Raw genomic sequence first — 27,679 nt, forward strand, 5'->3', positions numbered from 1 at the left:
GATGAACGAGCTGCAGCACGCAGCGACGCGTTCCTGCGCGTCGCTTTTGGACTCGGGATTCTTTCGAGTCGCGAGCAAAAGTTGTATCACGGCCACGGTCTTGCTAGCGAAACGTCCGCTAACAAGGAAACATGACGCTCACCGAGCCTCTGCGATAACTGTTTTAATCTCTTTTCGATTCCTTACACCTCCCTTCCTTTATTCGCTCCTGACGCCTTTAGTATCGCGTGTTCCTATTTGCGAACCACCGATGGAACAGCATTTTCGCTCTCTCGGCCATTCATTCCGATAAACTATTATTATATCAAATGAACAGTCCAATGCGAAAGTCAATGTTTTTGTCAAAGGTTCAAAAATATAATTTTAGCATGGCTTGCATTAGATAAACGTAACATCGTTCGGTGTTTCGTAGAACTTTTATTTAATTCCCCATTATCAACTGCATCGACCTGCACCATTTTTGCATTAAATCCAGCAACAAATGCGTTATGGTGTTATTTCCGAAAGGTCAAAGCGTTGAAATTTTAACGCGTCAGAGTGTATTTACGGTAGGCAATATATTACTGTGCACAAGGATGTGTTAAGATACTTCTATCGAAAATTGATGAGCTTGAACTTTCTACAGAAGAAACGACCCAGTTTTCCGAAGCGTCTCGTTTATCGACCTGGTTCGGATAAATGGAATCCTACTGCAGCTCTAAAGCGAAGTAGCGTATGAATCCTGCGTCAAAGTCTGTGAAATATGCATGAATATCCGTGCGAAACAATCCTTTAGGATATACCTGTCCGCGTCAAGAACGCATTACCATAGCGCAGCGTCTATCTTTAAAACAGAATACATTACGGTGAAACGATGCTCCAGCTAGATACAGCTCTTTATAATGCAAATCATTGCAAAGGGTGTTTGGATATTAATGTGGGCCATTGCAGATTTTAGCTAAGAGTTTCCTAACTTCTACTTGGGCAACTATGGGCAAGAAATGCGGATAAACTTTACTTCAGAAAATCAGAAATTTAACATTTTTGATTATGCAACTCTGTAGATTTTGGCGAGAAAATGCTGAATATCCAAGTTTCAATGTTAGGTATTCACTAGTTCGAAAGAAAGATGTGCGACTTTCAGCGTTTTTGGCAGATAAGGGCGCCGCCATATTGGTATGTACTCAGACATCGTCCAATGAGCGAGAAAGCTGGTCGGAATTAGGTTTGTCGACTACGCTAGCTAATCTATGTTATCGACGTCACCGTGTGCTTGCACTGCCATCTAGTGGCTCCGTTCGTGAGACGACGCGCGACGCTGAGTACATACCAACATGGCGGCGCCCTTACCTGTCATAAGCGCTCGAAATCGCTCAAGGTAATACGCATAACTGTTGAACCAGTGAATTCCTAGCATCGACACTTGGATTTTCGGCATTTTCCCGCAAAAATCTACAGGATTGCGTAAAAGAGAGTTAAAAATTTCTGGTTTCCTCAGGTAAAGTATAACTATAAATGCTTGTGTAGCTATCTTAAGGAGGTTCCAGCAGATACTTTACTCGTGAACTTTGCTTCGTAAGCGTCATTAAACCAAAAAAGACAAGAAAATAAGTATCTCTGATGCTTGTCATTAAGTTTTTGACGAAGTTGAAAATTTGGTTTTTGGGCCGCGTTTTGGCGACTCCAGCGGCCTGTGCGCCGGTGCGGTGGCGCGGAATGCCGCGAAAACGCAACCGCATGAATTAGCGAGCGCGGCGCGTGCACGCGCGCGCCTTCGCGAAAGAGATTGGCCACTTAAGTGCCCGGCAAAGTATCCGGCGGGCTGCGTATAAATTTCCGCCCTCGCCCACCGGGGCGAATTTGCATTTTCGCCGCGCGTCGAATAATTTATCTCGGCGAGATTACTTTGTCGCGGCGCGAGAACCGCGCGTGGGACCGAAAAGAACCAACGGCCGGCCGAGAATGGTAAAAGGGAATATTATTCGCGAGCGATCGGACGCGGATGGAAGTCTATGTCCCGGGGATGGCTTAATCAGCCGAGGAACGGATCTCGTCTGGAACGGTCAACGTTTTTCTCAGTTTCAAATTCATTCCAGGCGGGAATCCCGCGACCTGTTTCATTTGGAACAAACACAGTGAGCGGTTAAATTATTGCAGCCACGATGCGAAAACCACAGTGTGAACCATTTCTTGTCCATGTAGCGTATATTACAGGCGACCTTTCTAGTTTTAATTTTTTATTTTATTTTAAAATTCGCACTTCGATTTCGAAATGGTCTAGTCACTTTTCGTACACCCTGTATCACTTGCAGGGTTGCCAAACGTATATACGCTATACGCAAGTATTGATACGTGGAAAAGGTGAGCGAATCAAACATCGTATCGGCGAGATAATAGTAATCCAATGATAAAACTTTGTTGAGTCTACTGATTTCTTAATGAAACTTTTATCAACATATTCTCGATGCTTTTCTGGTTGAAACGATACCAAACACGACACGATTTGGATCATATGTGCTTGTTCAATTCACGATGCAGAGGTACCTCGATTATCCGTACTCTAATCAGTGAAACATGCGTGTTCGAACAATAGAACAGTTACTTACCTGTAATGCTAGATTAAATCTTTTTTTATTTGTACAACGATCGCTTTTGAAAGATTTTCATTTAACATTTGATTGTTTTAAATATAGCATCGTTACTCTAAAGTGTTTCTACCATGATCACACACTGTACAGGGAAGAGATTGCTGCGTACAGACTGTTAATGTGGATTTAGTGTTTTTACCAGCGTGAGTCAGTCATGAATGATTGTCAGTAGGCTGTGCAGTAAGGGATTGTTAGATCTTGAATATGATAAGTTACTTTGTTGTATGTTAATGAGCATCCCGAAGATTTAAGTGCGATGGATGGTAATTATTGAGAACGAATGGTAATGATAGTGATATCAATGGTAAATTATCAACAATGAAGCTGTGTAACATGGTAATTTTATTTTCTGTATGAATGTATGCATTTCGCGTGCATATGTATAACCAACCATAAGTGACGGTTCAATTACAAAGAAAGCAATCTGTCATTTCGAACAAAGGATCAAAAGTCGAAAATCGAATTAACTGATCAATGTAAATTAATATATAAAAATGGTGTATATGTGCGATCGCTCTAATTTCAATTTTTTATCAGTTTTGTTTCAATCAGTTTGCTACAGTTAACTGCGAGTACAATGCAATCTCTATCGGCGATTTTTTTTTTAGGAATCATTTATACTTTCGTACTACCAACCTACTTGTCAAATGGGACCACGCGATTCCAGCCTCGGTTACGTTCTGACAAGCAGGGAAAGCGAAAATGGCCTCTCCACCAGCTGTCACTGGATACTTTTATCTCATCCTGCGCCTTGTTATGTATTATCTAGTCTTATTCCATTGCATTATCATTGAAAACACATTTTCTTCAACATGGCATTGCTAAAATTAGTATTACGACGAATTCTAAAATTTTAATGGTCCAATAAGAGGATTAACGTCGATCTTGAAGAAACAATTTCAGAAACATGTCAAAGAAAATTAATACGTAAGGATTTGCATGAATTTAACGAGATGTTAAATTGATTTTAGTATTAGACAATTGTCTGATAAGTATTATAATGGTACTTTCACTCTTATGACAATGCTAGAGTGGCTACTTCTAAAATTGCTTGAACGTTCTTCTCGACAAACATAAAAATAGCTACATTTTTCCAGCTTCTCGAATAATTGTTGAAACTATATGGTACAATATTATTGCACGTTGTAGAAAATTTGTAGTATTGCCATAAGGGTTGAAAAAAAAACCGTAAAATAATATTTTTATTTGAACGCCAATGTTGGTTGCGTGAATTCAATCGCAAGGGTCTGGTTTCTGACACATAATACACACTTGCAATAACATTGCATTCAGATCGCAGTGAACGAGCTGCGGTGATTCGCAGAATCGTGAAAACGAACGTAACCTACATACCTCGCCGACGATTGAATTCACAAATCGTCACCGTTCCCATCTTCCGGGTCTGTCCGATAAAAAAGGATCACGGGCAGATCTATGTAGCCCTGGATCCGTGGATCCGTTCCTCGGCGACGATACCGAAGAAACGAGGAACAGATGCTCTCGCGCGCACCGAAATAGAAGCGGCGAACGCTCGAGATATACAGGGTGATCGGTAACTGATGGCACAACCGACCAGGTTGAAAGGTCTCTTTTTTGGTAGGCCATCGAATGGCGCAAATTAGAGTAAAATATTGTAATTAAAAATATTATAAAATATATTATAGAATAAAATATTAGAATTCCAGGGCAGATTTGACCCCCAAACCCGGCTATAGTCTTTCGCGTTTTAAACCATTGTGCGTCGCGTGAAAGACACTCTATTTCACGATGGCCACGCTCGACGGCAAACCCCGAGATTCGTGGGATGAAATTGTAACTTCGACCGGGGAAAGTGGAACGTTTCGAGGAAACGTTCGCGCGAATCGACCACGCCGCTCCTGTTTCTTCTCGAGAACGTTTTCGCGGGAGAAGGAGAGGGGAGGGGGAACTTCCATCTCGCAGCTGCTGGTTTTCATTGGACACTTTGATCTTTGTTAATTTAGAACGTTCGCCGGAGCGCGCGCGCGCGCGATCACCTTCTTTTTCTTGCGAAACAGTTTTTACTCTCTACGAACAGCCAGATGAAAAGGAAAAGAAATCTTATCTTTCCTCTGTACGCCGTGATTTGTTGTCCTCGCCATTTTGCTTTCTTTCGCACGATTATCCCCCCCCCCCTTTCTCTTTTAACTAGAAATTATCTCTTCCGACGTAAATCGCCGACAAAGAGATGTATTTGCGGAATTGAGAAATCGCTCGGCACTGTGTAGCCGTGACTGTTGTTAACTATGGGGAAAACTAATTAGGAGAATCGTTCCTAATTCGCGGAAAAATGTAAACGTTGATCGATCGTGCTTTATCTCAAAGAAGCTGTTACATTCTCTGAGATCTTACAACTAAAAAGTTCATTGACCTTCTCGAAAGAAATTCCTAAATACAATTCTCGATATATGTCAACAACACAGGTCTTGCGTCGTGCATCGTCCAGGAGGCATGCCCCGCGGTAGTGGGGATAGTTCCGCGACGTTTATCACCGAGGCCTTGGCGACAAATACAGAGAAGTCACTGCAACACGTTTTCCTCCGGTGATCAACCAGCCACGGCCCTTTAACCCTTTGCACTCGAAGCTATTTTACCTCCGAAAGGAAACATTTCTTCCAACCTAGAATATTTCCCTATATTTGAATGATTATTCTTATTATTATTAGAATATTTCCCTATATTTGAAATGATGCAATTTACTCGTCGAATACTGAAGTGTTTAGTAATTTATTGAATACAAATACATTTAACAATGCAAAACATATTTTGAATAATGATACAGCAATTTTTAGTGGTGCCTTACAGTCGCCATTCGACTGCCAAGGGTTAACTTTACTTGTCCGGGATGAAATTGATGCTTGAATGTTTTACGAAACGTCAAAATACCATCTCAACGTAATACTAAACAATTGAAACGGCTGAAATGACTCCTCAGCTTCGCAATTAATAAATTGTGCTGCGTAACGAAAATGCCGGAACGTTTTCGCCGAGGCACGGGGATACAAGTTCGCGGCAACTTCGAAGACGCGTCGCAACAAAAGTGCAAGTATCCTCGTGGAGATGGCACGTCGACGTAAGAAAAAAAACAAAAAGAATTCCGTACAATTTTCCTTGACAGTGACACGGACAATGACACGGACGGAGGACCGTGAAGAGAAAGAAACCTCACGTGAACGTGAACTCACGTGACTGTGTTCCTATCGCTTATCCTCGTCGGGACGTGGCTCCGCGAGGTACGTTGTGCCCCGTGTAATCAGATAGATGTAACGACATCGTTTGTCATTACGAACCAGTTGTAACGGCCTCAAAATTGATCGGTACATCATACCCGCGATGCACGCGGCCTGGTATCGCCGCTTTGTTTAACCGATACAAACAGAATCGTCGATGACGAGGCCGTCTTTCTATCGCGCGACTTTTATCGCGTTCAGATCCTCAAATATTTATGTCTGAAAACCTTCCCGCAAAACATGCCGTCCTTCCCTCGGGTACAAGCGTACTGTCTTCCCGCTGACAATATTTTTCATGAATTACACCGTGAAGTATTTTTTTATCCGGATTTCCCGAAAAGTTACAACTGCGTCGCGGAAAACTGTTCCGAACTTGTACGTTGTAAGAATTTCTACATTTTCTATAAATAAATTGGGCCAACTGTTTACATTACTCCAGAGAGTTTTATTTTATATGTAATCAAATTAAAGTTGCACGATTGGAGACCTCGGTGCGATAGAAAAATTTATATTTAAGAAACTTAAAACAATGGGATGCCTAGAAGCTAAGACTAATAAAAGAAGATTGTTATTTTATTCAACGCTACTGGATTGAAATAGAAATTTATTTTATTTCTTAGTATGTTTAGTGGGTTCGAAATAATATAACAGTATTTTTAAATTCTTCTAATGTTTTTTACTGTTTTAAAGTACACCTACCCATTTTCGTGATAAATTAATAAAATCCGCAGTCTATTTATGAACCGTCTAGGAAAAGTGTTGCTTTACATATTACGAATCATATTACAATCAGGCAACAGGCACATAACGAAGGAAATAGATTAATTGATCAGGTATTCGCGACGATTGTCAGAACAGATTGACCGGCAATATTACTCAGAAGCACGCACGCATTTCTCTTTCATTCGAACTGGATCTTGAGAAACACATCTGCATCCTGTCCGGTCATTTAATTCGAATCAATTCTTTAAATGTCAAGAACGGAATCGACCCCTAAGTGACTAATTGCATACACAACGAACGTCGTACGTGCCATCAACGCTGGGTTAGGTCTGGGTAACGAGACTATCTCTTATTATCATCGGTTCGACGTTAGAAGGATGACAAAAGGCCGGTGGCTCGAAGATAGCGTCACAAAGTCACCAGTCGAAGATCAAGCGAAAAGAGATTATGCACTCGTACATTAAAAGGCCAGTCACGTAGGCACGTTGCTTGAAACAATAGTACACGTAACTGTGACGTTTAAGACAAATTACTGATCAATTCGAGTATCACAAAATTATGCAAGCGCAAAATTAGACTCCGGATTTGACGTATTTATGACAAAAACTGTAAAGGCGCTCGAAGAATTTTCGACATATTAAAATTATTCATTCATCAAAATTGTTCATTACTTCACCTTGGAAATAACACTACTTTAAACACGCATAACTTTTGAACCAGCAAATTCCTCGCGGTAAAACTTCGATTTTTGGAATTTTCTCGCCAAGATGTATAGGATTACATATCATAAAGTTAAAAATTTCTGGGTTGCCAAGGTGAAGTTTAACCCCCGTCTAGGTATAAAATGAAAAAAGGCTACAAGGACAAAACAGGATAGGTCAATTAAAATGCAGTTTCAGCAAAGGAAAGAATTCATGAAAGCGATACTATAGCGTTAGAGCGATACTATCGACGCGTGGTCAAACGAGGTTACTCGGAAGTTCTGTCCGAGTTTGCGATCGGGCCTTCGAAATCTAAATTTAATGAGATCCTCCTAACAAGGTCGGCTATTTGTAAAGCGGACGTAACGGAAGTGAAGCCGAGGATCCTCTATCGCGGGCCACGTAACGAAAAAAGAAAAAATTGCCAAGTTCAACGTCGTTTATCAGCGTCGTTAGTTGTTACGTCTGTGGACCGCTCGGTTTGACAACGGGAACCGTGCCGAAACGGCTTTCGGAATCGTAAAACAGCATCGGGCACACATTATGGGAAGCCTTGGTCGACGTGACACCGCAACTGAAAATAGTGGCCCGTGGAAAACGAATGGGCTGTTTATCGGCAAACGTCGATAGCGCCCCGAAAGTGGACCGAAGGTTGCTTAGATTACAATCCATCGTAAGAATTGAAGGACGCGAACTTTTGCCCGGAAATAAATCAGAGGTAAATATACACACCTAGCTGCAATAATAATCCCGCGTGTGCGTGCCCACGGAAACACGCATGAAAAGAAGTCGACGCGACGGTGCGTAGAACTTGCCGAAGAAGCCTTCACCCACTTTCCCTGTGTGCGTCTTTAGATGGGAAATATGGCTGCTCGGCTCCGTTGTACAACATTAATTTCGACCTGTGACGACCATGCCTAGCACCGCTTTTTGTTTCAAATATTTTTCGAGCATAACAAACGAGTTACGCTCATTTCTTTTAAATAGAAAGAAAATATTGCTTTCTGGCATCAACTTTTCAGCATTAACACTAGGTTTACGGAGCACTAAAAATGACTATTTTACATTACTTTACAAAAATAACAAAATTTGTGGCCATCTTTTTAATAATATATATCCAAGGAAATCAATTTGTTAAATGATTCCTCATGGATGCATCCTTACAATCTCAATATTCGTAAATTAAAAATATTAGAATCCGTCATTTTGACGGGTCCCGTAAATCTAGTGTTAAATATACTTAATTTGCATCATTAGTGTATATGCACGCTCAATATTCCTGGTCACTATCACCGGAGCGTATATATACGCGCAATTAATTTTTTCTTATAATGCTGAAATATGAAGTTCATTTTTGTACTTAAGTACAATAAAAAAAAAAAGTTTGCGCATCTTTATGCAAAATAAAAAGCATCGATTGCAAGTCGCTGGAGCTAAATAGGAAATATCCTTGATTGGCAAGTTTAATGTGACGAAAGGAAGATATTAACCCTCTTAAAGTCTTCTAATCTCTTCGGTGTTTCGATGGCACTCAGGTTTGCCATAAACGCGTAAAATCTGAAGTCTAGCGCGCGGTAAGAGGCTGTTTAAAGCATTTCGTCCGAAATAATAGCGGCTTTAATAATCTCTGGACAGAAATCTTCGCGCAGAAACAGTTTATCGCGGCACCTGAAGAGACATGCACGCGCATTAAGACGAGTATGTTGGCTTTTATACTCTTCGCCGAAGCATGTGTATGCATTCTACTTTTCGCTCTGGCGAATCTTGTAAGTCATGACCGCGCGTACGTTCCGTGAGGTCGCGGCTAACTAGGACGGCTCCGTTCGGTGGGGTTGCAACATCTAGTTAGTTTAAATAATCATTGCTGTCCCAAATTTTCCTTTCATCCGTTCCTATTTCGCGGAATACGCGCCATTACTTACGAATTCAATGCGGCTTTGAAACAACAGGTTAGTAACGCTTCACACTTTGTTCTTCAGATTGCATTCTGATAGACTAATGGATCGTTATTCACACCTTTTGAACATCTTGAGCAGTTTATCTATCTTATGACTTTCCTCGTTCTCTTATTATCCTTTTGTCTACGACTACTAGTATTTTTAGCGTTACGTCTCGATTTCTCGGCGTTTTGAAAAACGTGGAACTCTTCTGACAGAATACACATGACACACAAACAGAACACAGAAATATATTAATTCAGTCATTCTGTGAAAGGAAGAAAGGAAGAGTGAAAAATTATTTTCAAAAACTTGTACGATGAAAAGGCTGTCTTTCAAATTTTCTTTAGGTCTATTCTGTTACAAGAAAGTGTCGCAAAAAGCCTTCTGACAGATTGTACATATACAATGGTAACGCAGAAAAAGATACACATGACACACAAACAGAACACAGAAATATATTAATTCAGTCATTCTGTGAAAAGAAGAAAGGAAGAGTGAAAAATTATTTTCAAAAACTTGTACGATGAAAAGGCTGTCTTTCAAATTTTCTTTAGGTCTATTCTGTTACAAGAAAGTGTCGCAAAAAGCCTTCTGACAGATTGTACATATACAATGGTAACGCAGAAAAAGATACACATGACACACAAACAGAACACAGAAATATATTAATTCAGTCATTCTGTGAGAAGAAGAAAGGAAAAGATTATTTTCGAAAACTTGTACGATGAAGGCTGTCTTTCAAATTTTCTTTTGTTTCATTCTGTTACAAGAAAGTGTCGCAAAAAGATGTGTTAATTTTTGCATGATCAAGCTGGCTCAATCTCTAAAATAGTTGCAGAAACGAACCTCCGCTCTCTTGGAAGCCGGTTGATTAGGTTTCTGGGGTATTTGCGCGACGAGAATATTTGGCGATGATTAAGAATCGGCTTGACGCTTATTATTCTGCGACGAGCAAGTCGTTACGGCAGCCTTCACGCAACTAAGGCAAATACAAATTAGCATGTGGATCACCGGGTCTGGATGGCCGCTCTCGAAACGACTTGGAAATCATTAACCGGGTCGTTGAAGCCGCCTAATTTAGGATGAAATCGCGGTAATTGGAGCAACTCGAAAAACTAAAGACCGAGATGAATGACCGAACTTCCAACTATAATGCACACGTATTTTACCGAATTATTTATTAACACTGGGTTTACGGTGCACAAAAAGTGACTACTTTGCATTACTTTATAAAAATACCAAGGACGTGCTACCCACATTCTTAGCAATATTTTTTAAATGACTAAACATATACTATTCTAAAGTACCTATAATACTACCTATAATATTCTACCTATACTATTACTAAATCTATACTATTTGCTAAATTACTTCTCACGTATGCAACCTTAGAGTCTTGATAATTTTAAATTAAAAATACTAGAACCCGTCATTTTGTCCCGTAAACCTAGTGCTAATTAATCTTATTAATTATTTTGCCCGTCATCCTAACAGTGTTGTACAGCCAACACCTTTCCAAATACGCTTTCAAAGTGTTCCTATTACACCGAAGCGTTCACACACTGACGTAAAAACGAGGTGTCAGTAAAACGCGAGGAAACTGAACATCATTGTATTTTTACAACGAGCAATCTTTCAGGCGACGAATTAAAACTTTACGGCGCTCGGTCGGACGAATAAATTTTTTCCAGGAGAGAAGATAGAACTGTTGAAAATCGTAAATTTCATACGCGACAAGCCAACACGACGCTCGCGACGATTCCGCGAGCGAGAGACGGACTGTCTGGCCGGTAAAAGCGAGTGCTCGATTATGCTGACGGGATGATCGCGAGCGGGCAACGGGAAAACCGTCTCGCAGGCGGGACGAGCGGCAACGAAATCGCAAACAGAAGAAAATAAAGGGCCTCGGGGCCGATGCTGGCTCGGTTCCAAGTCGCTGGGAGAGCAGAAAGAGCTGCACGTGCTTCCGACACCCCGGCATTTCGTGAATCGTGACTTCGGCCACGACGCGACGCGACGCGACGCGACGCGACTCGACGCGACGAGACGCGCGCGTGTAATTTTAGATCCGGTCGATTGAAATTATTTTCGCACACGGTTGCTCGCCGCGGGCCGCGCGCGCGCGAGCTCACCCCATAAATTCGCGTAGAAAACGAAACGACGACCACCTGACACCACCCCATCGGTCAGACGATCTTCGGCAGACCACGTGAACATCCGATGACCCTCGATGGCGGACGATCCTCAAAAATGGGGACATCGTTCTTCGGTTACGCCTTCAGCCTCGGCGGCTCTCCTAAATAGACATCGATAAACAAGTTTCCTTTTCCACAATGTGAAATTAATGAATTCCCCGCGATAGACCGACTTTGTTAACTGCGGACACTTAACCCAGATACTGCCGACACTGCTTTCTGGCGTGTTGCATATTTTCTTTTTAATGTGGGACTCGTCCGTTGAAATGATAAGCAGACGAATTACAGAGAACGATTAACACGTTCAATGCCACGTCACCCATATGACGGAATTATTCGTGCAGGCTTTAAAATGAATTTTTACGTTGATGTATTCATTGTGCTAAACTTGATTAGGATCTGAGACGTGCAAGAAAGTTGGAGGATTTTGCAATTTTTATCTCTCATTCAATAACTTACTTTGATTTTATGGAATTTTTGGGGTTTCTAGTTGGGCGTTCAAAGTGTTAAATTATCGTGAACACTTCGAAAACACTGGTTATTTGACGTTTGATAACAAATTAATATTGCGATTAATGTTATATTTATAATAATATCTCAACAGCGTGTGACGATGATTTTATATTATTTGAGAGTGAAAAACAGCTGGAATAAAGAGACAGCTCTCCACTTTCGAGTAATAAAAAACGAAAAGCAATTAAATATGAAGTTTTGTTTCGAGCGTGCCAAGTATTTATGATCAATTAACATATTCCTGTTAATAAATTTTTGGACACGAAAGTTACATCTCTTTTGCTGCTCCAATTCGTGCAATTTAATTCTCGTGGTGTGGGTAGTTCCACCGACTCCAAATTGTAAGGTTGGCACTGACTCGTAACGAGAATTCGCTGCATCACCCCCGATACAGTGTTCTCCCGATATATGTCCCAAATATCTAACTGATAAAAGTCCCAGAACTGTCCCCATTGACCTATTCTGGATCAAAGAATAGTATGTCCGGCCAATATATGTCCCTGGCTAGTATTGTGGACATATATCGAGAAAACACTGTATTCAGTTTCATACACTTTTCCTCACGGGACGTGAACACATATAGTTTTCTTGGCTTTATCGTTTGCATTCGCTCGGCGGTCCGTTCAATTGTCTCAACAAATCCAGCGAGAAGAACAGTATTCTTGGAAGCGTTCCTCGTTCCGAGAAACTGCGCACACGCGTAAAAGTATGGAAAACCACACACACACACACACACACACACACACACACCGTTCGCCTGATTTGAATTTTCGGTGAAAACGTGTCATCGAGTTCCGAAGTATCTAGATTATGTACACGAGTGCCTGGAATCGAATCCGCAAAGTAGAACGGACGTTGTTTCTGGCGAACTATCGTGAACAACGAATTCCTGTCAGAAAACAATGCTTTACGCGTTACATCTGTTCTGCGGGAGCCTCGGAACGTTGCCATACTTCACCGAGTTGCTGTCAACGCCCGAAACCTTGCGAAACGTGTCGCGTTCGGAAGAACGATTTCTCAATTATGCATCTCGATCGATGTAACGCCGGGTTCAAGGCACAGCGGTTTTTCTACTTTTAGATCGGTAACAGTGACGTCCGCTGATAAAACTCATTTCAGTGTGAAATGACTCATTTGGGCCCATGCCAACCGGGACAAACGTTATTGGGTTGCTCATTAATTCAGGTCAGATCGTTTCGCTTCAAACATCGAATCTATAACCTGAAACGCCGCTACCGTTCCTCGTGAATATGCCTGTCGTCGCCTACTTACATCCGCAACGAGTATTATGAATCACACTCGATACGAAAACATGTCCTGTTATGTAAATTTTCGGCAAACCGTGAAATTAACACTTCCCTTATGGTCGTGATCGAAATCGTTCCTCGTAGCGGTGCGTGGAAGCGGTGAGATAATTTTCAACTTTTATTTACGACGACTTGTAATAACGAACCGTTTCGTCGAACGGAATTACTGTCACATATATCCTAAATTTTTACGTACCTATTTTAATATTACGTACTATTTTAAGAGGAGGCTTAAAAGTATTGTTTTAAATAAGTTATTACATTACGTTGCTGGAGGTGATTTATTGGTTCACGATTCAAACTGCTACTGCTACTGGGAAATTTATTAAGGCGTTATAAAGTCTTCATCTCTTCTTGCAACGTCCTCACATTTCCTATTCGCATACAATCCACAGTATAGTACAGTAAAGCCTTGCGCTAAGCCGAGCGGAGCTACACGATCTTAGAGTGTGAGATCCTCCTACCCGATACACGTCCGTGGCTGGATCCGTGTTTAGGACATATATCGAGTAAGCACTGTAACTGTCTCTATAGCTCCTGTCCTATCTTGTAATTAATACAGACAATTTTTATTTTTCAATCATTATTTCGAGGCACAAAATGATACTTTTGTTCTGAAATTCGAAGAGTTTCTCCCGGAATTAGATTTCCGGGAAGTGTCGACCATAACACGAGGAGGAAGGAGGGAATCTTAAGGAAATCTAGAGAACGGAGGCAACGGTAATTACCGATTCTTTTATTAACCCAATTCTTCAGGTTGGGAAATCGTCAGTCCTCGTTCACGTGCTACGGTCCGTTGTCGCCGGTGACGAATACGAAAGATCTAGGCGGTATCCGTAAAATTTTCCAGCCGGATTTCACGCGAGGACGGCTTAACGCGACGACGCGACGCGACGATTTAACGCCGCGACGAAATACGTCCGGCAAGTCCGCTCGCGTTTAGTCGGCGTCGTCGAACAACAAATCGGGCCCGTCACTCCTTCTCCTCTCCCTTCGGCTCGTTTGATTAATATAGTGGAAACAGGAGAAGGCGTGACTCGATACTTTCCGTAGTCTCGATTGCAGTTACACGCGATCCGCGGTTAATCCACGTGTGTACTAATTAGCGACGGATGGATACCGTCCGACAGACCGCTTTTCATCGTACGGCTGAACGCTCGGCCGCGCCTCGTCGCCATGCTTTTTCTGCATCCTGCGCTCTCAAGAAAATTCTCTAACCCTTTCTTCTTCCCAAGAATCGGACAATTCAGCGCACGGTCGATTCAACAGCCCACTGTTTTTAAAAGTAACGGTGTATTCTACGAATACTCGTAAATTGTGGAAATTAATTATTTCCGGGGTTTTGGGTGAAAACTTCGTTAAAAAGTTCTTTTAGTTCGGGCCATAATTCTACATTCATAGTGATTAACACTAGGTTTACGGGACGCGTCGAAATGACACGTTCTAGTATCTTTAATTTACGATTATTGAGATTATAAAGATGCATTCATGAGGAATTATTCAACAAATTTATTTCTTTATGTTATTTTTAAAATGGCTACAAATTTAGATAGACACGTTCTCGGTATTTTTTATAAATCAATGTAAAATAGTCACTTTTAGTGCTCCGTAAACCTAGTGTTAATAAACAACTTTATTTTTGTTTGTTTCCGATCAGTAGAAAGAAATCGTGACGTATGTTTATCAAAAGATACTCTACCAAAAAATATACAACTCGTGTAATTTTAATGATTTTCACTTGAAAAAAATCATACGTGTACTTCGAGTAGCAATAAATATCTGAGCAAAATCTCAATGCGAAAGGTTCATATGGTTTTTCTAAAAAAATTGCTAAACAAATGAACAAGATTCACAGTTTAATAATCGGAGATGAAGTACAGTTGTTCAGAAAATTAAATTAAGTGCTGTACCAACCTCGTAGAAGCTATAATGCAACATGCTTTTAAATATCTGAGCAAAATCTCAACGCGAAATGTTCATATGGTTTTTCTAAAAAAATTGCTAAACAAATGAACAAGATTCACAGTTTAATAATCGGAGATGAAGTACAGTTGTTCAGAAAATTAAATTAAGTGCTGTACCAACCTCGTAGAAGCTATAATGCAACATGCTTTTGAATATCTGAACAAAATCTCAATGCGAAATGTTCATATGGTTTTTCTAAAAAAATTGCTGAACAAATGCACAAGATTCACACTTTAATAATCAGAGATGAAGTGCAGTTGTTCAGAAAATTAAATTAAGTGTTGTACCAACCTCGGAGAAGCTATAATGCAACATGCTTTTAAATATCTGAGCAAAATCTCAACGCGAAATGTTCATATGGTTTTTCTAAAAAAATTGCTGAACAAATGCACAAGATTCACAGTTTAATAATCGGAGATGAAGTACAGTTGTTCAGAAAATTAAATTAAGTGTTGTACCAACCTCGTAGAAGCTACAATGCAACACGCTTTTAACGAAACGTTTGGCACTAGCTGTATCAAGATAATCTCACCCAAGTCGTACAAGTAGATGGGTAGTTTTCACAAAAGCCCCGCGCATGCGTCAGTAATAACAATGAAACTTGATTTTCCATACAAAGTGCTTTCCTATGTAATCTCGTTATCCCCAAACGGTTCACCAATATCGTATAAGTGCAGCATCTGCAGCTACAACAGTCTCCTAAGCGTATAATATTCAAACCGATTCCATCATATTCATCTTTTTATTTATTTCGCACACGTATTGTTCCCGCGTTTGCCGTTTCCATTTCGAGGTTCTAAGCGTCGAGAATAGACCCGCGAAATATTTTTAGCATCGGAAAACTGATACGCTCTAAGTCCGCTAAAAAAGATATGAAATACTTACTACAACCTTCTAGTATTTTCAAACAGTTTTCCATGAAATTTCTCTCTCTCTCTCTCTCTCTCTCTCTCTCTCTCTCTGTCTCGTGGCGCGAGTCTATTATTCATGCGCGTATTTGTCACGCGAGAGAATTATATACGCTAAAACGGACGGCTTCACGGAAGGAGCTTGAACCTCTGCCAGCTCGGCAAGTTCATCGATAAACATTGCTCATTTGCAAATGCACGGCCGCCGCGCCGAAGTTCGAGCAAATTATTATCGACGAAAGTTATTGGGCGACTCTATGCATATTTCATCGTGCGGTTCATCCGAACTTCCACCGTGTTGCGTGTGCCGGCAAAACGGTCGGAATAAAACCGAATGAATTTATGAACATTCAGAACGCGTGGTTAATTCTAGCCGCACAAATTGCAACTAAATAGCAGTTAACTTGAACGGACATTGGCAACAGTTGCACACTGTGTAGACGGTTCTTTACGGTCGCTTTTAAATCAACGTTATTACAAACTGCACAGTCCGAGATGGTCATTTGCCATGAACGTTTAAGAATCCCGTCGCGAAAAATCGCGCAGCAATTAACCCATTTAGACCTGACGCTAATTCAGCCACCATTTTATGGTGGTTTATAAATATCATTAAGGACGTTCGAAAGATACATTCTCATGAATATTCCAAAGATAAAGTATAGCAATTTATTCTTTCATGTTAACCGTGCTGCATGCAGCAAGCTGGGACTAAATGGGTTAGCAAACTTGTTTTGGTGACAACTTTTACTTTAATTAGCATCTATCAAGTATCTCGCGGAGAAATGAGACTCGAAGTAATCTGTAATTCAGTTAACATTCTATATTCATCACTTTGCGATTCCACTGTATAAATATACGAGCTTTTAATCATTGACTCGGGGTGAAAGACCTCGGTGGTGGCAAGGTTTTCATTTAACAACTCGAACTGTCTCGACGGAAAATCGTTATTCTATTCGAGCAGGCTCTAACAAATCAATCACCCGCTGTATCGCTAGCCATCCATATTTATAAGCCGGGGCAATAATTATTTCGCAGCGCCGACGATCAGCGGTTACAACAGCCCCGGCAACTGGGTTAAAAAAAAAAAACTGCGTCGCCTTGTTTAATAACAGGATATCGGAATTTTTCTCGCGACGATCGGCTGCCGATTTCGAATCGGTATCGCATCTCGTCCCGTTAACGAGGCTAAACGGCAGGCTGAACGATTCCGGGACAGCCGGCAGATATCGAATCTTTCGAATCGATCGAAATTGATTTAAACAAACGCGGTAACGAGACAGCGGAAAATTTATGCCGACAGGCGGCGGCGTATAATTCGACGACTAAAATCCCGGGGCTCGCTTCCGCATAAATCTCGCTCAACATTGTGTTATTTAGCCGGCAGCGGGTTACCGGAGTCTATCTCGGACGTAAATTGGCGGCGCAGGCGCGTTCGCGGCCACCACGTGAAAAATCGGCTGCGTCATTAATCATCGCGGCCGCGACGTCCGGCTGATTATTATTCTCGCATTAGCTCTCGAAATTGAAGAAAGACCTGGAATTACTCGGCCGGTACCAAGGACGTTAATGACTCTGGAACACGAGTTGTTAGTCCTTTCCCCCCGGTTCTACACCTGGCTCAATGTTACCACGCGACACGCTCTCTTAGCAGGTTGGCGAGCAACTTCGTTTACCTCGAACATGATACCGTCTCCGGTATCCGTGATACGCATACGGAGAGTACCAAAGTACTCCGTAAACACGAGCGAACGCTCTTCCCCCTTTCTTCGCCGCGTTCGACCCTCTCTGTCCCAACAATTGGCCGGGCCACTGGAGACCCGAACGTTAAGGGGGCCGGCAGGAATTTGGCCTTCACCTTAAATAAGTAAGTAATCAATTTAAGAATGCATACCACCGTGTTTGTACATGTCTTTGCTACGTCTGTATAGAGCCTTTTTTCCGATACGAACACTATATCTCTCGAAATTTAGAGAATCTTTCTGCAATATACGTATATGAACTTGCAAGGGTCGAAATCTTGACAAATTAACGCTTCAATATTGCAATGAGCAGTTTAAAAGTGGTCACTTGTGTTTCCTAAAAGTCCAATCTACGTCTGTATGGAGCCCAAATTGCGAATTTCTACCTCATCGTGGAGTAATTTGTAATATTCGGCAGAAAACTCGCTTTCTGAAGCAAGTATGACGTCACAAGATGGCTGCCGCAGAGAGACTCTCTTAATTTCAAGAGAGCAAAGACATGTACAAACACGGTGATATGCATTTTTAATTGATTACTTACTTATTTAAGACGTAAAATGTCTAGAAAAAAGGCACAGGATAACATAGCGTGACGGTCAAGGCCAAATGCCTGCCGGCCCCCTTGAAGAGTTACTCCCAGTCAGAGCCGTCAATGTTTAGACAATTTTAAATTTAAAAATTTGTTAGATCACTACTGATCAGCTGTTTTAAAATTTTGTGTACTGGTTTGGTTACATTCCAAGATGACAGTGTAATTTTTATGCAATTGTCTATTGCGTGATTCCCACTGCACATCGCTTCTCATGGCAGTCATGACTTCTTATTGATCAATCTGACTCAAATTTTGCACACATTTCAATTGGAGGCCCCTTCGTCTTGTGACCGAGAATTATGTCAATACCGACGACAGTTTTTTCTTATCGCTTGAAGAATTTTCGGTTTTAATATGTTTTATATTGGTTTCCATTTTGTTAAGGGAATTCTGTCCTGCATCATTTCAGTTCGCAAGATAGAGAGACGTGCGTAAAACTTGAAGAAGATTGACGAATTTATTATTGAGACATCGTGGCAGCCATGAAAATAGCCATTGAATAATAATGAAGATAATAAAAATTACAAAGTCGTTTATTACCAAGAATAGAAAAAAAATTTGCTTTTTATACAGAAGTGAATCGGTGCAAAGTGCAATTGCCCTAGTTCTTTGAATGCCACTCTATATTTTTTTTGCGTGAATCCATTCTACGTGCTATTCCGAATAAGCAGGTATTAGATAATCTTGAATAACTGATTACTTATCAAAACATTTTTTTCTCCAGCATCTGCAATAAATGGCTTAAACTTTATCTCGCGAAACCAGAAATTTTCAATTTTTTAAAATGTAATCCTGTAGATTTTGTCGAGAAAATGCCGAAAATCCAAGTTTCAATCTTAGGAGATGTTTCACAACACATATTTCACACCCTGGATTTTTTTAAAAATTCTGAGTTATCCAGTCTGTCTCGTAAACCTATCGATATCGTTGGTATCTGTAGACGGGAAACATGTTGCAGTTGAGTTATCGTGCACTGGTTGACAGATTTCCAACGATTTCCAGGAATTTCGAACGAAAAATCGCGTGTGGTGAAAACACGGCCGCTAAGCAATCCTAACGAAGGTCACGGTCAGGCTTCATGTGGAGGATGAAAAAAGAAACCAGTCCGAGTGCAGGCTTACAGTATCGTTTTAGGACGAGAAGAATCGTCGGTTGAGAAGAGGGTGGTCCCGTGTGGACCACCAAAAGCGTTCGAACGCGCATGTTTTCGACGGCTGTCCCGAGTACGTGAGATTTTTACTAATACGCCGGACCTCGGAAACAAAGGTCTCCCTGTTTCCTTTTGTTTCTTCTTTTCTTCGCTGACCGCGCACCTCCATAATACATATTAGAGCATGAATCTCAAGGTCTTGTTGTTCCGTGCCCTCTCCTCGGATCGTTTCGTTTGCAATTCGTCCATCGAGGACAGATAAAAAAGATAACTGCAATAACTTAGCTCGACGGTTCCCCGATAATAATTGCAAAACCAACGGTAAAGGACCTTCCGATGCAACGACAGTGCTCCGCAATTGTCGATGCAATTTGGTATTCCAATTCCATCAATGAAAACTATTCAAATTGGTGTGTATCGTACGGAGCTTTATCGAACCACATAGCAAGTAACTTTCTAAACGATTCAAATGCATTTAAAATTATTCGAATGTCACTTTTAGACATTCTATTTTAACCTCTGAGTAAGAGACTACAATGTAGATTCGGAGAGGTTAGGTAATATTGAAAACTGTTTGCACATGCGTTTAGTTTTACACTATAAATCCATGCAATAATATTAAAACGATAGACACTCAAGTCTACTCTGTGATATTTTCGGAGGAACATTCAAATATTGTCAAAAGAAGTACAGTTGCTTCGAAAAGTATTTAAACCCTGATTTTTGAAAAATTGTCAATATTTAAAACAAATTCTAAAATTCTTCTTCATCCGAAATACGTCGCAAGCCGGCCCCGAGACATCGCCTTATATCCAAAGAAAACTGTAGTAAAATATCGTGGGTCAGAAATGACTCCGGCATAGGCCTAGAACTCGCAGAACATTATTTTCGGTATATATCGTTCCTACTGTATTCTTATCTAGTACATATGCAATAATATTTGTCATTTTTTACTGAACGCTGAAATCATTTCTTCGACAATCCTTTTTATGATTTCATCGAATATTTCCTGCCAGGCTATTAAAGTCGTCGAAGGAATGCGTTGTGATAATATTGCCATACATAAAATCTTCTAGAATTTTAATATTTGTAAGCATCTTAAAAAAAAAAGAGATAAATTACGGACCGTGAAAATAGAGTGTTCGAATTCGAAAACGAGACAAGGTTCATTGTCGTACGATTCTTTTGCAGAAAATTCGAACAGTTTGAATATCGGCAATTTTTCGAAAATGTTTGCTGGCCGAGGAATGGGAGAAATGATTGTTTGAAAAACTGGTTCTTATGACGGCAGCGAATCGTGAAAATACAGTAGCGGGCGGTCGGCGAGGAAATAAACAGAGGAATGAAACAATGGACCGCTAATGGCATCGGTAAGAATCGTAGGAACGGGCTACCGAGCCGCGGGACTCGGCGGCGGGAACGCGACTGCAAGAATGCAACGGCCGAGCGAGAGTGCAATAACGAACGCATTGTTGGTAGGCGCCGCGACAAAGGGTCCATTATGATAAGTATTAACATGCCCGGACGCATCAAGCCGTTCTCTAATAAGTCACTCTCTCGCTGGCCGGCGCGTTGCGATTCGATCCGCTCTGCCCACGTGTCATTCGCCAATGGCACTGCTTTCGCGGGATTTTCAACTGGAATTGCCTTCCGGGCCGTGGCGTCATTACTCAACGTTCGGAAACAGGGAAAGTTTACCCCTTTTACGGTCTCACGTTACATGCTCCGCGGCCCCTACTCCGAGCCGGAACTTTCCACTCAACTGGAAAAATCGAAATCGATAACAACGTACAGATTAAAATTCTTGTTTCGCTGTTACGGGCCGCGATCACTGTCTCCGCTTCAGAGCCGAGACTTCGTAGATTCCCGATAAGGTAGAGCGACCACGTTACCGACGAAAATAGACGAAAAATGGTTTTACAACTTTTCGTCCTCATACGAGATATTTTATTCACACAGACAATTATTCACTGTTCACTGTTCACGGTCGTTGACAATTTTCTAATCGAAAGAATACATTCTCGGTATCGTGGCATTTACATGTACTAATAACAAGGGAAATTTATTCATAGGAAGTACCCTAATCTTTAGGCGACCTTAGGGCGTTTAATGACTGAAATAAATAGAATTTCACAGGTGACGTGTTGAGTCACAACTAAAATAATTCCGAGTTGCTTCGTGAGGAATTTAAAGAAATAATTTATTCGTGCATGTCGTTGGTGTATATCTATTTCTTCTAAATCTAGATACATAACCGTTGTGGATTTTCTGTAGGAATTCTTTTCCTGTCAACGATTAATTTACTACATACGTAGGTAAGAAACCGATCAATGAAAAACAATTTTGCAACGTTCTTTTCCCTTGTTTGTTGGACTCTGTTTGAAGTACCTATTTTAATATATAGTCATTGCAACGTCAAATGTTTAAAGCATTAATGGGAAAACATAAATATTGGAAAGGAAGAGATTGAAAAGTGAAATTTCGCTGCGGACATAATCGACTCAGGTCACAAGCGGATGATTGATCATTTTAGCAGGTCGAAAGTATTATACTGACACTCTTTAATTCATTTAATCTTTCTACTGTTTCAAATTGCAGCTAGATGCTCGTTTGTGTCGCAAATTCATAAAAATCGCAGTTTATTCGTGACGATTAAACGCTGACTATTTTTATAAGAGAAGTAGACATCTAAAAATTGCAAACTGCGAGATTTCTGTTCGAGCATTTCACTGCAGTCCTAATACTCCCGAGCCAATGATCCCGTTTGCCTCGAGCATCGAAAGTTGACACCTTATCGTAGGGCCGGGTCTGAGTTAGGTTTTCCTAACGGACAACAACACACTTCTCGTCATACGTGACCATTCGGAAACGAAAAATGGTGGCAGGGTTATTGAGAGGAACCACATGGCTCCTCGGTTAGGCGAGGAGAACGAGCAGGGGCCGACGCTCGAATTTCCTAAAAGTTCTTTTGAACGGTAATCTTGTCCGATCTGGACGAGACGTCTGATGATTTTTCCATGCGTCCAAACCGTTTAGGGATATCTTCCATGGGCGGGGGACCCTAAGCGGGATTTCACCGGGGGATCAGGTTGATAATCGTTGACTAGATTGAAAATAAATTGGAACCGTTGAAAATAACGTGGGTCCACCCCCACGGAGATCGTCCCTCATTCTAATTAGCCGGGGCCGTTTCAATTTATCGGTGACATTTTTAGGGATGAACGGACTCGACAAAGACTTTAAGGGGGGGACATCGTTTAAAAGGTTTTTAAAAGACCGAGAGCTTTAGATCTTATTCCGCGATTCTATGATCACCGACGGACACGTTCGTTCTGTTTTGTAATATTTTTGCTCGTGAATTATTCATCCTGCTCATTTATTTTTCCTGGCACACCGCCTCGAGACGGAAATCGATTTTCTTCGATGCTTACGATTACCATTCGAATCGTCGAGTGCAAAATGTCAGGGTATTGAACAACTACTACAATGCAGTGAGATGGGAGAATGGAGTGCAATTTTGAAAATCCAAAATTTGTCACTTCGGAAAATAGAGTTATTTATATTGCATCAAAATCAAGGTGAAATGGTGGGGTTGCTACTCCAAAAGTTAACGATAATCAATTTTGACCTTATAATATTAATTTTTTTTACTTGGATGAGCAGTATAGATATACTTGGTTTTCTTAAAAATAATTAGTAAGAGAAATTGTTTAAAATTGGTATGAATCAAGGAGCTGTCTCTTGAAGTACATTTTAAATGAAACACTCGAAATGAGTTGTCGTGAACAAAAGTGAAAAAATTTCGAAGTGCAAAGGGTAAGAGAACATTTAGACGTTTTCAAATATCCTCTCGTTCGTCAAACATTTTTTGCTGAATTAGTTCCGACGGTGGATATCGTGTACACTGTACAAATAGTATCTACTCCCAACTATAGCGTTACAAAGAAAACTGTGAACTCACCCTCATACATCTGCGCATATTGCGGAAAGCCAGCTGCTCTTAGCCACTTGCAAGCCTCTTGTGCTTCGATTTCTGGAAACAGAGTAAAAATGATCAGCATGTATTCCTATTAAAATTATCGTTCCTGTCATCAGAACATACATTTATATTTAATTCAGCTAGGTTGGAATATTACTGAATTGGATTTGGTGAGAGTGTTATTTGACACAGGCTTAGAACTATGGGGGTTACTCCGGGTGTTAATAATAACAAAAATAGTTTCAACTATTTTCCTGATTTTACATCAGCGAGAACGTTTTCCCCTAATTCCTTGAACTCGTAATCATTCCGTTAAACGAAGCATGTAACAATTACCTCCGATTCTGATTAAAAATGTCATAAGGAAAATCACCCGAGGATGTGAAATTGAGCAAACGACCCTAATAATTGTGCAAAAAAGAGAAGGTCAGAAATTGAATTCGTGAGTCAGAGCGCAATCATCGCTGAATCACGTATGAATAGGTTGCAGTCGGACGAACTGGGGAATCATTATCGACAACGATAGTGAGCCGGAGTATCCGGTATTCGTCTTGCGCGGCGATAAACTCGTTTTCTAGGGAGCCGCGCGAAAATAAAGGGATTCGCATTTACATGAACAAACATCCGATCATTAGTGGCCGAGGAGCGAAAATTCCCCTCGCGCCGTTGCGGGACCAGCCCTGCTCGTTTGGTGAATGAAGGTCTCGTCAGAAAAACCGGCAACCACGATGAGACGTTGCCCTTCATTATACAGAACGAGGTATACCTTGGTCGACTGGGACCGATGGAGGACGCGAAAAACTTGCGTGGTGCCTGGTGCGCTATCGAGCCGTATGAGGAATGCGTCGCGAACAGTAAGACTGGTCTTCACTGATATATAAATAAATAAAAACATAAATTGGGACGACTGCAAACTGAGATAAAAGAACCCTGTGCATCCATATCTAGCGCAACATTCGCAGAAACTACCAGGAATGTAGTCAGCAGAACTCAGAAATGCATTCTTCTTAATGGAAGTCACATCGAACACGAGTCTTATCTCTACAAGTAAATGCGTACCAGTGAATGCAATACTACGAAATTTTAAATCTGTTTCTTTTATTTCCGCCCTTGTGTGACCCCGAAGACCATAGTATACTACATGTTTGGACTCGTCTCGATGTCCTGATGTAAACAAATATGTGGCATTCCATTTAAAAACATTGAAGGTCACCTTTGTTTCTAGAAAAATATTAAAAATACAAGAAATTGAGATACGCTGTCATATTGCTAGTAAACATTTTTTATATTGCATAAGTATTACGCGAATAAGTATTATTTATATTTCTATTATACGAGCTTCGATTCGAGACAACTGATCGATTGGAAGAATTGAATCGTTTCGGAGTAAATGTGTCGCTTTTATCTAGAGTACACAGTAACCTGTGAATGAGTAAAAAAGAATGAGACGTCCATTTAAGAGTAAGACGCGTTGGACAATGAACATTTTTGTGATAAGGGATAAGTGTTACTGAATCGTGCTCATTCATAACCTAGTTGGTGTACTGGAGTTTACTGTCACAGATTAGATACGTAGACGCTTCGATAATCGTTCGGACCGAAACAGATATAATCAAAGACTGTTGAGTTTTATCGAGTGTAGTGGAAGTCTATTGCAACACATAAAAATGGAACGTTCTGTCCGATATTCTTCAACTTATTATACAGCATACACATTTTCTTCCTCATACATTACAGGATGTGCGAATATATTTTTTACTCCCTCCATATAAAGTGATTCATCGACTTGAATTACTTGCGAACTGTTTATTATAGGGAAAACTGTTTCACATAAAAGTTGTACCAACAGTTGTACGCAATGTAATTATTAGTCTTCTGTTATCTAGTTCTCCTTGAGGTTTGTAGATTAGTCTGAATATTTTATAATACTTTGTCAATTATAAATCCTTAACGGTCCGCAAGTATTTCAAGTTTACTTCCCAGCAGGTCCAAGCTATTTTTCATACGAAGAGAAACCGTGGACTCAACATGTTTATATCAAGTATAGAAAGGAAAAAATATTTATATTTTATATTTTTCCTACATATATTTATATTTTATTTTTGCCGCCATATACGCGGCACAGTGGGCAATTTGGACAAAATCGGATTCAAAATCAAGGAACTTTCGATAGGAATGAGGTAGAGCGATGAAATTTTTTTTGAATGAAAGCTGCAATTTTGTAGAATATGGGAAAAATAGAGAGATTGTGGTACGAACGTTTTTTAACCTCGAGAAAATTCGTTAAACGCGCACAAATTCAAGAAAATTTTAGTTCTTCCAATACCACGCGCGGAAAAATTTTTTTTTAACATGCTATACATCATTTCCCATAGATTTTTTCACGCTGATTTCAAATCTGGTCTCAAAATTTGTCTACGACCTCAGGATTTTGCAAAAAATAGATTTTTGTGACAAAAACTAATGAAGTCATTTTTTCGTTGAAATGATTGGATGGTAATAATCGCCCTATTTTTCCCGTATTCTACAAAGTTTCAGCTTTAATTTCTATCGAAAGTTCTTTGACTTTGAATCCGATTTCGTCGAAATTGCCCATTGTGCGCGGCATTGGTCCCAGTAAGTAAAAGTGCCATGGCGGCATTGGTCCGTTAACGATCAATATTTCAATATACTTTGCGGACTTGTACACCAAGTAAAAATTGTGCAAATTGCGTTATTTCTTTTCCGATAATTGTAAACAGTCGAAAAAATAATACATTGGTATTTCCAAATTCATTAAACGTTCCAACTGTTTTGCATTTGATCTATACAGTTTTGCCTCAAACGCATATAATATTTCATCCTGCAGTTGAAAAGAATGCTGGACCCATGGACCGAATCTGTTACGGTGTATGGGTTCAGAAATGAATAATTCCCGAGAGATTCCTCGAACCTTGTCAACGAAACTAAAAACTAGCGATTAATAAGTGCTGGAGCGAATCGATTTGAATCGATTCTGCGACCGCACCCACGGATGATTGTCCCCGGAAAGGATGACCTTCGCCCGCGCGAGATCTCCGCAGCAGCAAGAGGAAGAGGAAGTCGCGAGCGTAGCAAAATTCCGCAAAACTCGGCACAAAAGGCCACGGCGGAGCGAAGAATTTCCAGGACGAGAGCCGGGCACGGTCGACGCGAGCGGCTTTCGAGGACTTCTTTCTACGGTTAATTGGCCGACGTCGAGCGGCTCGCCAAATTCCCACGGGGGATTTCGAGCCGGAAAAGAGAACGGGTCTCCGCGCAAGCGAAAACGCTGCTGGCCAGAAGGAGAAAAGGAAACGAAACGGAACGCGCGTCGAACGCGTTTTCTGCCTTTCAGGGAGCACCCGCTGGACCACCCGCCGCGACCAAAAAAGAGAATCGATAGCGGCGATATCGATGCGATCGCGCATCGGCCGGACGATAAAACGTACCCAGCTATCACTATCGATATCGGCGCGGTGAATTTATCGATTTCCCGAGCAGCGGGAAGCCTCCACGCTTCTTGTACCGGCTCGCGCACGACCATCGACGCGACAGAGGTTAACGTCTTTATTTTCCGAACGTCGTCGAGCTTCTCGTCCCGTGGCGCGCGACACTCGACCACGGTAGTCTCCTCGGTTGCAACCTTTAGAGCCCCCTGTACACGCTCGAACATGTTGCAACGCATGCGGCGACGCATCCAGCTTTCATGAAACCTGCAGAGCAGTTTCAGCTCAAAGAGGAATCGGTAATGCGGAGGCGAGGCCCGAGTCGGGAAATAAACCGATACTTTTGAGGAACGTGTTCCGATGCTGCTATCTCACGAATTGAAAAGAATTCGTAATGCGGTACACGCAATTTAGAATTCAGATGAAATGATGCACTGTATAATGTGGTCGCGGTACAGTTTGACAAAATGTATCGAATTCCAGTAATATTTTCCGTAGGAAATAAACATGTTGGATAGCAACGGAAAATCGTAAAACATTTTAGACTTACGTCCAAGGAATCGTATGATTCTCATTGTTGTTCGTAATCATTTTTGCAAGTCTGTTCCTCTGCAATGACTCGCGGCTAAATTCTTACAAATGGAAC

General features: G+C 41.0%; 1 protein-coding gene across 1 annotated transcript in view; it reads right to left on the reverse strand.

The window, feature by feature from the left end:
• The window catches only part of Cv-c (RhoGTPase activating protein), a 437,455-nt gene that overhangs the window by 81,331 nt on the left and 328,445 nt on the right, over window positions 1–27,679 (reverse strand). Inside the window, exon 9 of the mRNA XM_076802187.1 lies at window positions 23,570–23,641. Coding sequence (XP_076658302.1) covers window positions 23,570–23,641 — 72 coding nt within the window. The remainder of the gene's footprint in view (window positions 1–23,569; window positions 23,642–27,679) is intronic.

The sequence above is a fragment of the Halictus rubicundus genome, chromosome 16 (genome assembly GCF_050948215.1).
Source record: "Halictus rubicundus isolate RS-2024b chromosome 16, iyHalRubi1_principal, whole genome shotgun sequence".
NCBI classification, from domain to species: domain Eukaryota; kingdom Metazoa; phylum Arthropoda; class Insecta; order Hymenoptera; family Halictidae; genus Halictus; species Halictus rubicundus.